Consider the following 17745-nt stretch of genomic DNA (forward strand, 5'->3'; position numbering starts at 1 on the left):
TGGAGAGGAGAGCCCTGAGTTCAGCTCAGAGGGGAAGAAAAAGGAGCAACATCACATTAGGAAGGACCTGCAAACTTGTGGCTATCCCAAGTGGGCACTCATCAAAGCCACAAAAACCAGACCCACCAACAACAACAACCGGTGGAGAAAGAACATTGCCATTCCATACGTCACAAGTATAAGAGAAACTCAACAACAGGATTTTTATAACCATGACATCCTGGTCCATTTTAAACCCATGACAACACTTAGACAAAAACTGGTTCACCCAAAGGACAAAACTCCCAGGGAGAAACACAGCAATGTGATATATGCAGTCCAGTGCAGTGAGGAGTGCTCTGATCTGTATATTGGAGAAACTAAATGACCACTCCACAGAAGAATGGCTCAGCACAGGAGAGCTACCTCCACAGGACAAGACTCAGCTGTTCACCTTCACATCAAAGAGAAAGTACACTCCTTTGAGGACAACAATGTTCACATTTTAGACAGAGAGGAAAGATGATTTAAAAGAGGAGTTAGGGAAGCATCTACGTTATGCTGGAAAAACCTTCTCCTAACAGGGACATCATCTTTCTACCACATACAATGCAGCTTCCATTCATTCCCAGGAAGTTTCACTCCAAGTCACATGTGCCCAGCAAGCACAATGGACTGTCTACCAGTCCCCTCTTGCAGTCTGAGTCATTAGCCAGTCAGTAGACACACCTGACACAGTCAGTCAAATCAACACAGGTAAGTATGGAGTCATTTGAGCTATTTTTTTAGGTTTCACTCAGATCCACCCACTGAGGTCCTCTACCACATATAGACCCTGTTCACACTGGGGAAATTAATCCAGCTAGAGCCAGAGAGATTCAAGCCGTCTGGATATATCTGGATAGTTCCAATGCTTTTTTTTTATATATTGCTTTTTTGCACTCTAATGTTTATAGTGACAAAAGACATTCTATTCTATTCTCTTTTGCCACATGTAGGCAGTGCAGCAACTGCTCCTTTAACTTTAAATTTGTAAACTATATGTCCTTGTAATGTTTTATTTAACTAACTTGCAAACATACACTGAAAAATGTTACATTTTGTCAAAAACCTTAAATGCAATTGAGGTTTTGAATGCAACAGTATATATTGCCATAATCAACATTTATTCATCTCTGTTTATTTTTATTGATTGTGAGTGGAATTGCGTTTCTGTCTAGTGGTGTCTACTTAAGTAAACATTTGGACGAAACAGAAGCTTTAATTTTTTGAAGTTGGACAGAAGTTGATCTTCAGCAAACACAGAAAAGAAAAGAATGAACCCTTAAACAAGCATTGACTGTGGACCTGCTGCAATACATCCTCCTACTTGCTGTCATTAAAACAGACAAAGGGGGATGCCCTCCAACTGTCTGATAATCTTTTAATATAATAATACAAAAAAGATAGATTTTGCTTTAATTAGAGCATAGATTAATTTCATGAAAGTGTCACAATTGTTATGGTTGTCATGTTTACCCTGTTTTCCCTGTTATTTTTATGGTTGTTTTTACCCTCTGTGCCCCTGTTCTCTCCTCCTCTTGTCTTCTCTGCTTCTCCTGTCTTCTCTGATGTTCTTCCTCCCTCCTGTTCTCAGCTCCCTCTTGTAGTCTTAGTGTAGTCTTGTATTCCTGTCTTAGTCTCTAGTCCTGGTTGTTTGCGTTTTCCCCCTGATCTCCCTCATGTGATCCCAGTGTTGTCTTGTATGTTGTGTTTTGTAGTCCTGTGCTCCCTGTTTCTTCCTGTTTGTGTTACTTCCTCGTGGCTCCCTCCTCCCTGATTGTGTCCACCTGTGTCTTGTCCTCCTTCCTACTTAAGTCCTGTGCTCTCCTTTGCCTTTGTTGTTTCTTTGTCGCTGTTTCCCCTGTGATGTCCCCTGTCTTACCTGCGTTCCTCAGCTCTCCTTGTCCTTGTGTCGTCTCACCCTTCTCTGTATTACCCTCTTCCCCTAGGTTTGCCTTAGTTTTTTCCCTTTTGTTTTGCCTTCCTTGTGATTTTGTTTTTGCCATAGCTCTCGGCTCAGTTTGCTGTAGCTCGCCCTTTGTTCTTCCTGTTTTTGGACTGCTCTATTACCTGTTTGGATAAAAGTCTGTTTTGTTTTGAACTGTGTCTGCACCTGGGTCCTAAACTCACCTACATCACATCATAACAACAATATTAAATGTCAACAGTTTAAGAGGATTCTTTTTAAACACCATTAACTCTGCATCCTGTCTCCTGTCCTTTACAGCAGCTGTGGATTACCTGGCAAAGAATGTCAGCCTCTCCAGTCAGCGTAGGATGAAGCTGGCTGACCATTCGGCTGTACTGGGACTGCTGCAAGTCGAGACTGGCCAGGCCTATTAGTACTCAGCTAACATTAAACAGCATAACACTTGGTTCACCAGCACAACCCACATCTTCTGCTACAATTCAGATTTCTTCGAGAACAAATCAAAGGTATGGCTGATGTTAGCCTGTTCTTCAATGTTGCAGCTGTCCAACATTCCTTATGGGATCAACGAAATTGACAACAAAGATTTCAAATCTTTGCAATATTTTAAGTGTTTTGCACATTTTATTCAAATAATCTAATGGTATAACAATAAAGCACTTGATTAAATTTCAGCTGCTGTCTAGCTCAGTTACACAGATTAGCCTTGACTGTTTTTTTGTTTGTTTTTTAAAGTTTGAAACAACTTTACATTTTTAGTGAAACTGGTCAACTTTATATAGTAATCTACAGAAAAACTGACATCAAAATCAGGCACTCATGCTCTTATCAACAACAAGACCTCATGAAGAGCAGCTGACCTTCATTGTGTTGACCTCTGAGACAATTCAGTTTTTCCTCATCTAAATCTCTTTTTGTTAATCCATAACCAGCGAGTGATACTATGACCTAAAAGCATCAGCCCTTTAAACATAAAATAACTGCAAAAATGTTCAGTAGTTTCAATAAAAGTGATCTGTGATGAAAGTTGTTTCAGTAACAAAAGGTAAATTCCTAAATTAAATTTAATTCCATTTTTACATTGAACTAAATATGAGAGAGATCCCTAAAAACATTCCACCTTTCATTCCAAAAGGTTTGGCCTAGGTCCTCAGCTCAGAAGTAACGAAGCCTTTTAAAGGAAACTCAGACATTCATAGACTAGGCTGAGTTTGATTGTCATAATGAGCCATTTGTTTGTTGTTTTCACTTGCTGTTTATGATCATTTTTTGCCCCATTTTCTGTCACTTTGATCAGTATGTAGTTCTGTGTAGTTTTCATGTCTAAATCCAAGTAAGTATTTTTGTCTATCAATCAGTTTCAAAGCATCAAGTTACTTTGAAATCCAAACCTAGCATTGTTGTTTAAATGTCTAAACCCAATGCAACTAATTCGTTTTGATGTAATGTTAACCAGGTATTTTGAGGGTCTTGTAATGCAAGGGATTATTATTCACTAATCTTGTGGCAAAAGAACCGTGTTTTTTTGTTTTTTTTTTAGCTTTTTTGTTTTGTATTTCAGTGTTGCATTGAATGGGTGTGGACAAAATTTGTTTTGCCTTTTACATTTTGCATTTTGTTTTATAAATAAACTCCCAGGAAATGGTTAATCTGAAATCTTGGCAGATGATAACCTACTTGCAACAGGAAATGTACTTCTCTTACTGTATTGACTAAATCTTCAAAGCTGGTCAGAAAAGTCTGCTATTTTAGGAATATCCTGGGCTTATTTAGGTGTGGCCTTGTGGCGAACATTGATGTTTTGCCACAAGTCAACAATATTCCTGTAACTCCTAGTAATTTGTCAAATCTAGACCAAACCTGATCTGTGTACTAAGTAAAGGAAAAGTTCAGGAAAAAAATCTAAAATGTTCAGTACACGTGTCTCGGTTCAGGGAGTGTGTTTTGTTCGCTTTAGGAAATGTGCAACAAGTAATGCAGGGAGGCATTTTTACCACAGCATGGAGACAAGTGTTGCCAACTTAATTGGAAATGTCTTTATTTTTTTTGAAAAATGTTTGTTTTTTTTTACAATGAAGATAATGTTAAAGTAATCAGATATACAGTCCAGACATTGTTAATGTGGTAAATCACTATCCTAGTTAGAAAACGCTAATTTTTAATGGAATATATACAAAGGTATACAGAGGCACTTTTCCAGCAACCATCACTTCTATGTTCTAATGGTAATTGTGTTAGCTAATCGTGTTAAAAAAGGCTAATTGATGATTAGAAAACTCCTGTATAATGATGTTAGCACAGCAGGACTGTTATGCTGATCAGAAAAGCTGTAGAACTGGCCTGGTGACCCCAAACCTTTAAACGGTAGTGTATTTTATGCCAATTTATGGTATTTAAAGTAGTAAAAACCTCAACAATGTAAACTAAACCAAACTGAAAACCGTGACCTCAAAACCGAACCGAGGATTTTGTTCCACCCCTATCCAGTGTATTAAAAAAATGCCTTAACATGACAAAGCAACCCCTCACCGCATTGGTACATGTGAACAGTAATGGGGTTATGTTAAATTTCAAGACAGCCTTCTGGACTCATATTTTATAACCAAGAGGAAGTCTGAAATTTTGAATTGGCTGTCAAATTTTGAAGAGAACTTTTTATCTGATCAAATTTATCAAAACCATTTGCATCTGTCAAACGGCGTGGGTGTTAACAAAGTTAGACTTTTGGTCCTGCAACAGGAAGTAAGTGTCCTTCCAATCTTCCCCAAACTTTACATGTTTGCCGAGTCCCACCTGAAGTCATTTGTGTACCACTGTACTCTCATAGTCATAGCGCCACCTAGTAGGAATAGAAACTGATGAGATGATGTCTAAATTTCATCAGTTAGTAGAGGAGAGAGGGGAGAGGAGACGGTGGCGCACAAGGGCTTAATTAAGCATACCTGGTTTAGCTTTTGGATTCTTTCTTTGATAGTGATAGAAAGCAGCACAAAGTAAAAGTTTACTGGTATTTGAAAGATGATATTTAAAAGTGGTTAAACAGTACACTGTAAAAAATAACTGGTATGAAAATCATCCTAACAGTTGAAATTTGATTGTTTTACTTAACTAATATTTTAAGACCAGATTCAATTTAGTATTTTAAGCAATATATAATTTGTGTCAGTTTGTCAAAACCCATATTGTGGACCCAAACCATGAAGCACTCAGAATGACAGACATTAGTTTTGTTATTAGTAACCAAAGGAAAGGTTTCTTTGCCATTCCACTTTTTCATGCCTTCTACAGTTACCACGGCACTGCTCAGGAGAGGAATAACAGTGCTGCAAGGACCCCACTTTCAGTCTTTCTGTTTCACCATTCAGTGGACACCACTTCAACTTTAACAGCCTGAAGTATAGAGACCAAACATAATCATTCCACACATACAAAAATGATCAAATGATCTAAATGCTTTCTCCTGTTTTGTTTCTGTTTTTCTTTAGCTTTTGATATCATAGCAGAGATACACTGAGTGTTTCTTCATTTACTTGCAACTATGAACAAGATGCCATGAAATGGAAGCATTACAAACATTCCCAACGTTGTGTAATTTCAGTTAAGGATTATATCTAGCTCTCTCTCCCTTCCCACTAGAGGCTGCTGTTCAATCATCACTGTCATATACAAACTTTTATAATGCCATCCATCTACACTGCTGCAAGAGTCATGAAGATGTTAGCTTAGATGTTGGCTGTGTTGACCTTCTACCTTGTATATTTTTTTCACTGAGCAGACTGACGTAAACCAAGGGAATCAAAAAGGATCATATGTACAGAAAATGTTATTCATTCCTACCCTTCCTCTTGGTACTTTTTCTGCTTGTTTTATTTAGCTTTCAGTTTGGCATGTGTGTATTTTCCCATAGTATAATTTATTCTAGATGTATGAAGTATTAGACTAGTGAGAAAGTTGTACTGGCATTTATTCCCCTCTGCCTCTTGGTGTGTGTAACACTGGTGTGACTGTCTGTTCATTAATGCTCTACAACTGGACCAAGACCACAGGGTTGTGCTAACCAATATTGTTGTTGTTAGTAGGCAGTCAAATAAAGTTTTAAATTTGTTTCTAAAGAAGTTGGGTAGTTTAAATGATAATAAAAACAAATGCAATGAGTTGAAAACGATTGAAACTATATATTTGATTGAAAATAGTAATTAAAAAATAAAATAATAAAGGATCTTCTTTATGTTTAACATCTGTTTTTATTGAATTTCATTTTAGCAATATTTTATTTGTATTATTGTTGCCCTCAGTGTAATGTGCACTAATGCTTTCTCAGTCCTCCTTGAGCCACCATGAATATGGGTGCTTGCTTGTGTGCTGCTAAGCTGAATAGCAGGGTGAAGGACACAGTAACCATGATTTCCAAAAACAATTTTATATTTGATTGATCAAAGTTTCAAGTTACAGTTTTCAAGTTACAGTTTCCTCCTCACATATTTCCATGTTCATAGCAAAAATATTATTCATGCCAATTGTCTTTTTTGTCAGGGCCGATACAAAATGGAGGACACAGATGCAGCGGAGCCGGAAGTATAAGGCAAATCTCAGTGTTTTAATGCAGGCAATGGTCGGTACACAGGAGTTCAGTCCACGGGGCAAAGATATCAAAGGGCAAAGGCAAAAACAGTAGTTAAATCCACAGCAATGATCGGCACACAAGAGTTCAGTCCGCGAGGCAAAGGCATCAAAAAGGGCAAAGGCAAAAACAGTAGTCAGATCCAGAAACAGGTCACTCACAAGGAAATACAAAACTCACTGGAAAACTCGTAGGGAAAATCACAAGCGCGGAAAGGCAACTTGGACGGCTGTGTCGCTAGGAATACTCACAAAACGAACTGGCAACAAGAGGGAGGAAACACACAGACTTTATACACAGGAGGGCGGGAAAACAATAGGACACATGTGAAGCACAGGGTGGAGAAGGTAATCACAGGAGGAGGAAGGGAGCACACATGAGGAAGGGGAAGTCACTGACCTGAAACACAAGGGAAAAGACAAGTACCAAAATAAAACAGGAAGTAACTAGTAAAACTCAAATTAATACAAACAGAAAATAAACTACCAAAGTAAAAGCCCTGGCTCGAAACCCTGACATTTTTTTGGCTGGATAGGTCAGATCTTCATTGTTACAGAAATGTATTATGTGTTTGGGTTTTTTTTTTATTTAAAACAAAAAAGCTTACATAAGGCAGAATAATCTCCCAGTCAACCTAAATTCATTTCTACTTAAATTCATAGGTTTGATTAAATCTGTGGGGACTACAAGCTGTGTATTGCGACAGTGTGTTACACAACAGTGATATCGATCAATCGGAGTTAAATTCATTCACCCATCTTTGTAATAATACCAGATATGCTACAGTCATAAAAAACGTCAAATAAAATTAGGATGATTAAATGAGAAGAGTGCAGTTAGGACAGCAGTTAAGAATTTAGGAGAAAGCTGCAGTAAACAGGTGTGTTTTCAGGCCTGAAAACAACCAATAAGTCCAGGATGTATTTTGGTCCAAGACCATTCAGTGCTTTGTATACCAAAAGTAAAGTTTTGAAATGTATCCTTTGACTCACAGGAAGCCAGTGCAGTGATTTGAGAACTCTAGCAGCGAGGCCCTCCAAGATGGCGATTGTAGCAGACGCATATTCTTATGGCTGAGCAGTTTTTCGAATCTCTATCCTTTGCTATCGTTGCGTTAGTCCTAATATGATGCTATAAATACTTACAAACGGTGTTAAAACAGTCTCTTGACATTTCTAATACTCGTTCTTTAGTTAATACAAAGTTAATTGCTTTTTTTAAACGACCGGAGTACTCAATCACAGCTAGCCTAGAGGGAGCAACAGTTTTTCTGTGTGTGAAGCCTCAACTTTTTTCAACACGATGCAAAACGAAAAGGGGTAAAAAACGCAAAGACAAAGAACCTCCTATCTACAGAGAAGGTATGATTTTAGGAGTTCCTTTAAATGCTAAAAAGACACCAACAAGCTCTTCAGCTGCTGCACCTACTGCCTCAGTCAACATGGATCATGACTATTTTGCTCTGAAACTCACTGCGACCGAGATGATGATTTTCCACCTCTGCCGGACACACCGTTCAAAAGGAGAAAAGGCAAAGAGCTGAGATATCTTTAGCAAACTTACAGAGCAACATTGTCGCTGCAATTAACGTGTGTGCTGATAATCTGGAGGGCATGATCACAAAGAATGCAGTGAGCATTGAAGCTTTGAAAAAATCAGTGGATTTTGCTTTTGCAGAAGTTTAGTCACTTAAGTTTGATGTGAAGGAAATTCAAACTGCCAACAAAAGATATGAACAGCAAATAGCTGACTTGCAGCAAAAGCTCAGTGAGGCTGAAAGATACGGTCAGAGATGGAACCTCAGCCTCCATGGCATCCCCGAAGGTAACTCAGAAGACATCAAAGCCAAAGTTATCAACATCTGCTGCGCTGTGTTGCCTGATACTACACCCAGGTACACCCAGGACCACCTTTGTCCGCTTTACTAACAGGTCTACAAGAGATCTGCTGTGGCGAATGTCAAATATGAGCGAATACCTCAAAAATAACAAGCTGAGGTTCACTGAAGATCTAACAGCGGATGACAAGGCAACACGTAACAAGCTGTGGCCCATGATTGAAGCGGCAAAAAAAGATGGAAAGAAGGCTCACTTTACAGGTACTCGAGTTATCATTCAAGGGAAAGAAATCAGCCCAGAAAATCTTGACTGTTCTCAGGTGAACACATTACCCTCTGATGTGGATCCCCACGCCTAAAGGACTTTGCTTTTTAGGGCCCGAGCACCGAACGGTGCAAGAGCCCTATTGAAACCATAGATATTATTATTTCTCTTTTTTTTTTTTTTGCCTCAATGATCGCCTTTTTGGAGGCCTTAACATACCCCGAAACTCACCAATCTTGGCAGAAAAATTCATTCACTCGAAAAATTTTGAAATTTGCTGACTTTTGTAATGCACATGGGAAAATGGCTCTATAGCGCCCCCTAATGTGTAGCCTCTCTGGCCAGTTTGACACAGGCTCATGAAAATTGGCACACATTTGTTTCACCCCGCCAAACCCAACAGAAGTCCACCACCTTGAAGTTTGCGGCCAATTTTGGCGATTTGTGACCCTGCTACAAAACTTTTCACGCCTCACATACTTCATCCAATTGAACTGAAATTTACTGTGTCCACTCAGGACACTATATGGAATAGACGCATTCCAAAACTCTTTCAAAAGTGTTACAGTGTGTTACCTCAAAGTTGACCATTTGCCATTACAAAGGAATTCTATTTTCTGCAGTACCACCAACATAGTTGGGACAAAATCTTACAGTACTTCTATGGACCCAAGTCTGAACAGATACATATGCTAATAGGATGATACTGTCATAGCGCCACCTACTGGCAACAGGCAAATTCTCTTGTAAACATGTGTTTGCTGTACGTGTCTGGAAATGTGAGAGGAGAACATAGGAGAGAAGAGCAGAGGAGACGAGAGGAGACTGTGTTGGTCCCGCAGATCGCAAGGTATGCGAGGGCCCACAATGCTGCTTGCAGCTTTAACCCTTGTGTGGTATTCGGGTCAAATTGACCCGTTTCAAATTTTTACAAGGATAAAAATGTTAGAAGTATACATTTGTTCTACCTGAAACTCCATGGCCTTAGCTTATTTTCTGTGATAAACATGTACAAAAAAAAAAAAATAATTGAGCACACTTGCTACTATACCCCACACATTTACATCCCTCATATGGTATTCGGGTCACTTTGACCCACATAGATAGATGTATACACACATTAAGCACATCTAAGCACTGAGAAGCTCTCTGATCTCATTTTCCCGCTCTCTTGACACTGTGTCATGTGTCCACTTATTTAGAGCAATATTTTGTAACATTCTGTACATCAAAGACACTATTTGTCTTACACCTGCTGATCAAGGGGAGAGGACAAACGATATAAATAGCTCTACTTCACAGTAGAGAATCTTCCACTCTCAATATGACCAAAAGATTCAGCTGTCAGAGGGCTTTAGAGCTCATATTTGAAGAGAGCCAGGCACACAGCAATGTGAAGAATATGAAGACAATTTCGAAATAAATTCTGATTCTGAGAGTGAATTTGAAGATGACCAGGAACAGGCACTGAACATGCAAAGAACTCCAGATGAAGCACTACAAGGAGCTGCTGGAGCAGCCCAAGAGCCAGCCACTGGAAGAGGCCCACAGATACCCCCTTGCTCAGCTGCTAATATAATACGGATAGTACCAGGGCCCACAAGATTTGCAGTGACGCATGTTCAGGATGTAAAGTCATCCTTTGAGCTGCTGATTCCTCACTCAATTCAGAAAATTGTTCTGGATATGACCAATCTTGAAGGGAGACGTGTTTTTGGTGAGCAGTGGAAAGAGGAGGATTTCATGCATCTGCATGCCTACTTTGGCATCTGTCATCTGAAAGTCTGTGGGATGCTGAGACAGGGAGAGTGATTTTTAGAGCCACAATGTCTCTGAAGAGCTTCCATGTATTTTCAAGAATCATCAGATTTGACAACCAGGAATCAAGACCTGTAAGACAGCGTGTAACCGGGGATGAACGACTTGTGGGGTTTACAGGCCGCTGCCCTTTCAGGCAATATATGCAAGGTACGGCATCAAAATCTGGTCTGCCTGTGATGCTGTTTCATCTTATGCATGGAACATGCAAATTTATACAGGGAAGCCAGAAGGAGGGGTTGCTGAAAGAAACCAGGGAACATGAGTGGTGCTAGATATGTCACAAGGCCTAAGTGGTCACAACATTACCTGTGACAACTTTTTCACATCATACAACCTGGGACAGGAGCTTCTCAAAAGAAAGCTGACAATGGTTGGAACAATGTGCAAAAACAGGACGGAGCTCCTACCTGAGGTTCTAACTGTGAAGAAAAGGCCTGTGCATTCCTCTAACTTCCTGTTCACAGTCAACACTGCTCTGGTATCTTACATACCAAGAAAGTTCAGAGTTATGTATGATTTGACAGTGACAGTGGATATTAAATTTACAAAAACAAATCAAACTTCCATTTTTAATTGTGTTCTAGTAGGGGTGATTGCAATAATTTAACATATATGTTGTCTCTGTTGTTTGAAATTGAGATAAAGGTCATATATGTTAATGGCTTATGAAGTTAAATTTTGATTTGTAATTGCTTTTAACACCCCAAATATGTCCCGGGTCAATTTGACCCGAGGGATACCAGAGGGTCCCAAATGTGAAGAAAACACTTAGGGCCCGAACATGAAATGTGCGAGAGCCCTATTGTAATGCAAGGAGTTATTATTCCCTATTCTCCTTCCGCCCACGGTATCGTGATTTTGACCCCCTGAACATGCTCAAAAACTCACCAAACTTGGCACAAAATTGTCCCCCAACGAAAATCGCAACTTGACACTGTCGCCATTGCCGTCTGCTACAGACTTCACACTCGGTACACATTTTGCAAAACCTGCGCCATTTTGCATTTTTCACTCCCCGCACTCCTCCTAGAGGATTTGTCCAATCAACCTGAAAATTGGTCTGGTTGCTCTTAACGAATTAGGCACCAACAGTTATAAAAAAACGCAGCACTTCGTCATATGGTCTGGCTGTGGCACTGCCACGAAATTGACCCTTCGCCAACACCCAGGAAATACATGTTTTTGTGGCTGTATCTCCCACATACTTCATCCTATGTGGATGAAACTTTAAAGTCATGCTGAACATCTGACTCTGCACACATTGATATGCTGATATGCTACAGTCACTGTGCCACCTACTGGCCGGAGGCCCTGTATTTTGTATATGTGTGTTTTGGTGTCCTCTTCTGGCCTGCAGACCACAGCTCCTGCCGGTACAGGGTGGAGGGAGGTCGTGAAACGATAGGGGAGGCGGCGGCTGCTGGTCCTGCAGACTGCAAGGGCTGCAAGGGCTCGTCATCGCTGCTTGCAGCTTTAATTAGGCCTGAGCACCGAATGGTGCGAGAGCCCTATTAAAATGCAAGCTTTTATTATTATTCTCGTGTCTCATGACAGGAAACATGCCTTTGGAAAACAAATTCCACCCTCTACAGGGCGTCGGCCATCTTGGCAAAACCACGCCATGTTCCAATTTGCACACCCCGCATTTTCGCAAACTCCTCCTAGGGGAATTGCTTGATATGGCTGAAAATTGGTGCGCTTGCCCTTAAGGGGTCAGGGACCAAACATTATCAAAACCACAGCACTTCGTCATACGGTCTGGGTCTGCAAACTCCTCCTTGGCGATTTGTCCAACACAGCTGAAAATTGGTCTGCTTACTCTTAAAGGATTAGAGACCAAAAATTCACAAAAAACCAGCACATTGTCACACGGTCTGGCTGTGGCGTCACCACGAAGTTGACCCTTCGCCAATGCACAGGAAATGGATGTATTTTTGGCTGTTTTGGCTGTATCTCCCACATACTTCATCCTATGTGGATGAAACTTTACAGTCATGCTGAACATCTAACTCTCTCTAACTCTGCACAGATTGATATGCTGATATGCTACAGTCACTGTGCGGCTGCTGGTCCTGTGGACCGCAAGGGCTACAAGGACTCGTCATCGCTGCTTGCTGCAGTATTCTGGTTCCATCATGGCTTACAGAGCGGGATGTAAATAGCATATTTCAAAAATAAAAACCATTAGAACCATTAGCTTAACCTAGCGCAGTCATAGAGTTCGGGCCATCCAACTAGCATGTCGTTCTCTGTCCGATGGTGGGAGTATGTGCGCACATGTGTCTCTGTGTGCTTCTGTGCCCGTGTCTGTGTGTGTACACAGACAGCAGCGCTGAATTGTAAACGCACAACCATGCAGACAGAAATTACATTTGCTGCCGTGCAAATAAGACAAATAACATGAGCTGTTTAGTTTGTTTAGTTTTTTCTATAGGAAAGGTTCTCTTAAATGGCTTCTTATGATCTGGTGCTATATAGAAATTAAAAAGAAATGAAACTGACTTGACCTGATTTCACGATAGGGGAAGCACTGAACTGATTCTTAAATATGGTAAATGTTGGATAATTAGGATATATTTTGTGCTCATCTATAATATTTCCAGAGTATTAAAAGTAGAAAAAACCTCAACAATGTGAATCAAACCGAAAACCGTGACCTCAGAACCGTGATACCAACCAAACCGTGGATTTAGTGAACCGTTCCACCCCTACTAAATATATATTTATATATAAATCTGACCTTAAAAAGTGCTTATGATGAAGACCGTAAAAGACATGTCTGTAGATGTTCAACCCCCCAACCAAAGCAGGCCCACGGGTATTGAGCCCTGTGAGTACCTCTGTATCAAACATTCAACACTGTCACAAAGAAATCACTTACAAGCCTAACATCTCCCTAAATCCCATAATTATTCCATGATATATTATGTACCAGAGCCCCAGCTGTCTGATCACTGTAGTAAGGGGATTGCACCTTCTACAATCAGCTTACTGGGGACAGATTGTTATGATTGGCTAATAGTATCAGCTTGTAAGTAGTGTGCTTAAGCAGTGTTTAACAGACAAGAAGGAATGTGAAATAAATTGCCCAATCTCTGTCTCCCTCCTTCTCAGCTGCTTTTGGTTATTGTTATTCTCACCTCTCCATCTTTTTATTAATGTTTCCAGCAAAAGAAAGTGCAAAATGGAATATTTGTTATCCAAACCCTGACTGCTATCACTTTCATTTCAGTTTCAGTCTTGCTGCTGTATTGTGTCTTATGCATTCACAGCAGTCTCCTGAATTAGGGCTGGGCTGTATACTGGTTCGCACCAAAAACCAGTGTTTTTTTTGTGTTATGATATGAATTTTTCATATACCGGCAACACTGGTTTAAATAACCTAAACCCTCTGTCCAGGTCTTTTGCAGTAATGGTAGCATTATGTCCACTGTGGTCTTCATGTCCATCTTTATTGCTTCTGGTGGGATGCCATCAGGTCACGGTGCCTTCCATTTCTTAAAGTCTTCAGTGCTTTGAGGATTTCTGTTCTGGTAGGTCAGCTTGTGTTCACTATCAGCATGGAGTCTGCTGGTGGTATCTCTGGCACTGAAGTTGGTGGTGGTCGGTTGAGGAGATCTTTGAAGTGGTTGGCCCACTTTGCACACTGGTCGGATTCCTTGTTGATAGGCTGTTTCATCTTTGTTTCATCTTTGAATGGTTTTGTCTGTACTGACCTATTTCATGACAGTGTCCTAGCGACCTAGTGTGCTGAGAACTGTTCCGCTGGTGTTTTGCTGGGGGTGCATGCAGCTGAAACTCAGACCTCACTTGCCAATTCTGATTGGTCGATAGGTTGCTAGGTCGCTAATTCCAGACTGCTGTATGATAAATATATTATTATCTTATTTCCTTATTATTTCAGTAACATGACAGAACATGTACAGAAAATCCAAAGTCAGAGCTCCCCCTAAATGTCTCAAAGTAGGCTTTCAGAGCTCGGCTCCCCTTAGCTCCCCCGTAATTCGAACACTGTGGTCTATATCCTGTGTCTTTTAGCTTGATCCCAACTGACTTTGTGAATGCTCTTGTGCATGTAGATACTGCCCCATCACTAAGTCAGTGAGAGCACAGAAGTCTGTCAAGTGTTCGCCATTCTCTGTAATTTCTTGGAGCGTCTGTGTGCCCATGACTAGTTATTTTTTACCTGTGTTGTCTCCTCCTATCTTGGCATTCATATCTTCAATAACTATTTTGGTGTCATGTTTGGGGTCTTGTCTAAAATTGTCTGTATCCTTGTATAGAAGTTTTCCTTCACCACTTCATCTGTAGTGTTGGTTGGTGCGTAACACAGGATGACTTTCATTTTACTTCCTTCTTTCTTGAAGAGATATGCCCCCATTCCATGAGAGCTTTTGCTGTTGTAGGTGACATCATAATGGCATCTCCTTCTGTGTGGTCATGGTCCTCATCCTCATGTTCTAACTAGATGACTTGTTCTCCACTAGCAAGTGTTGAAAGACCAGACCCGTTTTATACCGTTTCACTCCAAGTTTCATGCTCACAGCAAGAACAATGGGCTGTCATCAGTCCCCCTCCGGTAGTCTCATAGTTGTTAGCCAGACCAACACAGGTAAGTATGGAGACATTTAGAGCTATTGTTTGTGAGTCTCACCCAGACCTACCCACTGAGGTCCTCCACCAACATATAGCCTAAACCATGTTTACCCACCAAACAGAACTGATGAAGCTGCTTGGATGAGCAGCGAAACGTCTTCAAGAAAGCTCTGCAAGTCCAGACGCCTTGCTTCTTCTCTACGTATTATGACCTGGATGACTGAGAATCTTCATCAACATATTGGTTAAATTATTCTATTTTTATATACCTTACATTTTCAAGGCATTCAGTGTGGACAGCAAAGTAAGAATTTCATTGTAAATGGAAAGCACTTTCCTTACTGTGCATATCACAATAAATGTTTTAAATCTTCATATAATGGACAACAATTAAAGATATAAAGTAAGGTTGTGGCTTGTGGTACGTATGCAAGTGCTGACTAGAGAAAGGGCATTGAGCAACCAAGCTGGGTGGGATCTAAAAGACATGTGGATGGTTTAGATTTGATGACTGTTGAGCTCAGTTCCCAGAGATCAAGTGGAGAGAAGCAGTCCAGAGATAGATCAGAACTAAAAAACAAACAAACACAAAACAGGCAATTTACCTATAGTAGTTCTATACTCTATACTTGGGTCAACAGAGCCATGAATGACTTCAGAATCAGAATCAATTAGAATTATAAAATAAGGTAAAATAAAAGTAAAACTAAATTCTAAATAAATGCTAAACAATAATAAACATTAAAGTTAAATCCAAGTCAAGTCAAAACTGGTAGTCATATATAATACAACCTGTGTGCAATAAAAACTGTGTCTACAATCAATCCAATATGCATATAGTTAACAAGATCAGTGTTAGATCAGATTTTCTGATCTCAGAGGGAGGAGTTGTACAGTTTGATGGCCAAAGGAAGGAATGACCTCCCGTGGCACTCAGTGGTGAATTTAGGAGGGATCAGTCTAGCACTGAAAGTACTCCTTACTTAGGCTTGCTATTTACAAAATAGCATGTGTTGTTCTGGTTATCCTTTATTATTGGTAATTATAATTTGCTGTTCTGACCTTTTGGAGGCCTTATGAAGAGTTTCAAAATCACCTGCACTAAAATATTTAGTGTGTGGATCTGTACAAGAACTAAATCTTCTTCATTGTTGTTGTGAGCTGTCTGGCGAATAGTGAACATCTCGCTCAAACTGACCTGCCTTTGCAAGAAAGGCAATTACAGTGAGATTTTATGTGTCCCATAGCTCAGGATTACAAAAGCCTTGTATAAGACATGGTGTGACCCCACCCACTATTGTAGCTCCACTCAAGATTCCACCAACTGGGATGAGAAAACTCCAGATCTGAGGTAAATTTAATTTTTGAAGATCACAGGCCTTTATGATAATCACTCTCACTGCAGCATTAGACTGTAGGGGATTTCAAGAAAGAAGGATTACCAAGGTTTAGTAATTTAAAAAAGGAAAAGATTCATTCTGGGGTTAGAGTACACGAGTCACTATGCTAATTCATCTCACCCAAATCTGTACTGATGATGCTACTCACTCTTCTGTGACGTTCCACCATTCCACAGTCATTTTCAACTAAAGCTTCTATTCTATACTATAAATACAGGCAAATCATTTTTTAGGTCTGCTGCAACATGGCTGCTGTGAGTTGCCACTTAAAAAGGTGTGCCATTATAATGAAAGTAAATACTAATATAGTATACAATGGTTTAGCACAAAAGGTAAATGAAGATCACTCAGTCCCAGTTGATTTAATTTAAAAAATGTTTTTATTAATTTTGTGTTTATTTAACCCTATTTCCATTGGTCCTTGTTGCAAGCTTTATATTTTAGGATATAAAATGTAATCTAATGTCATATTTTTTAGTGAATAAAAAACGTTTTTAGATGGCCCACTGTATAATACTGTGATAATGTAAATGCTTATTTCTTTTAATAAAACAACCAATTTCATTATTAAATTGAAGTCATTTTTATTTAACTGAGGTTACTTGTTTTTATGTCTGAAAGAGGTATCATTGCACCTGATAAATTGCAATTCACTCAAATGGTACAAAGTGGGAGACAGTGTCTGACAGACAATACTGTTGTCTGCTATAAGTGTGATTCTCTTAGGTGATATGTATTTTTCTGGGGTTCCAAATGGCTAAAAAAAAACATAAAATACGGAAGAAAGGCAGATATATATTGATATGAATATATATATTAATATGTTTATACATATTTATAGATATAATTTGTATTTACAAACACTAATATTAGTTTTACAGTATTTACAAATTTGATTTTTTTTAATCAATGACAAAAGGTAAAAAGGCTGCTAGAACATACATTACAATTACTGCTAAATAAGAAACATATAGGCCTACTGTACTGAATAACAACCATCAAAGCAGGGATGGGCTTTTACAGCACTCAAAGCTGCGTTCAATTGTCCTGACTGTGCAAATGTGCCCCCTGGTGGTTGATGGTATTTCAACTATAGTTAATGATATAGTTGAGTTATGATATATAGTTAATGACTGTGGATAAAATTAAAAGGAACCTTATGTCTTTATAGCATTATACTTCATTAATGAAGTTGGTTTAATTATACATTAATGAAGTATAATGAAGCATGGCCCCAAATATCTCAGAACTAGA

At 39.5% G+C, this 17745-nt stretch overlaps 1 protein-coding gene across 6 annotated transcripts in view; it reads left to right on the forward strand.

Annotated features, from left to right (window-relative positions):
* LOC114438879 (paired box protein Pax-7-like) overlaps positions 1–5915 on the forward strand; it is a 47721-nt gene extending 41806 nt beyond the window's left edge. For all 6 annotated transcript variants that reach the window (XM_028410506.1, XM_028410505.1, XM_028410502.1 and 3 more), the window contains one exon: positions 2249–5915. In XM_028410506.1, the coding sequence (XP_028266307.1) occupies positions 2249–2364 (116 nt within the window). In that variant the 3' untranslated portion in view covers positions 2365–5915. The remainder of the gene's footprint in view (positions 1–2248) is intronic.
* Positions 5916–17745: the final 11830 nt, after the last annotated feature.

The sequence above is a fragment of the Parambassis ranga genome, chromosome 7 (genome assembly GCF_900634625.1).
Source record: "Parambassis ranga chromosome 7, fParRan2.1, whole genome shotgun sequence".
NCBI lineage: Eukaryota > Metazoa > Chordata > Actinopteri > Ambassidae > Parambassis > Parambassis ranga.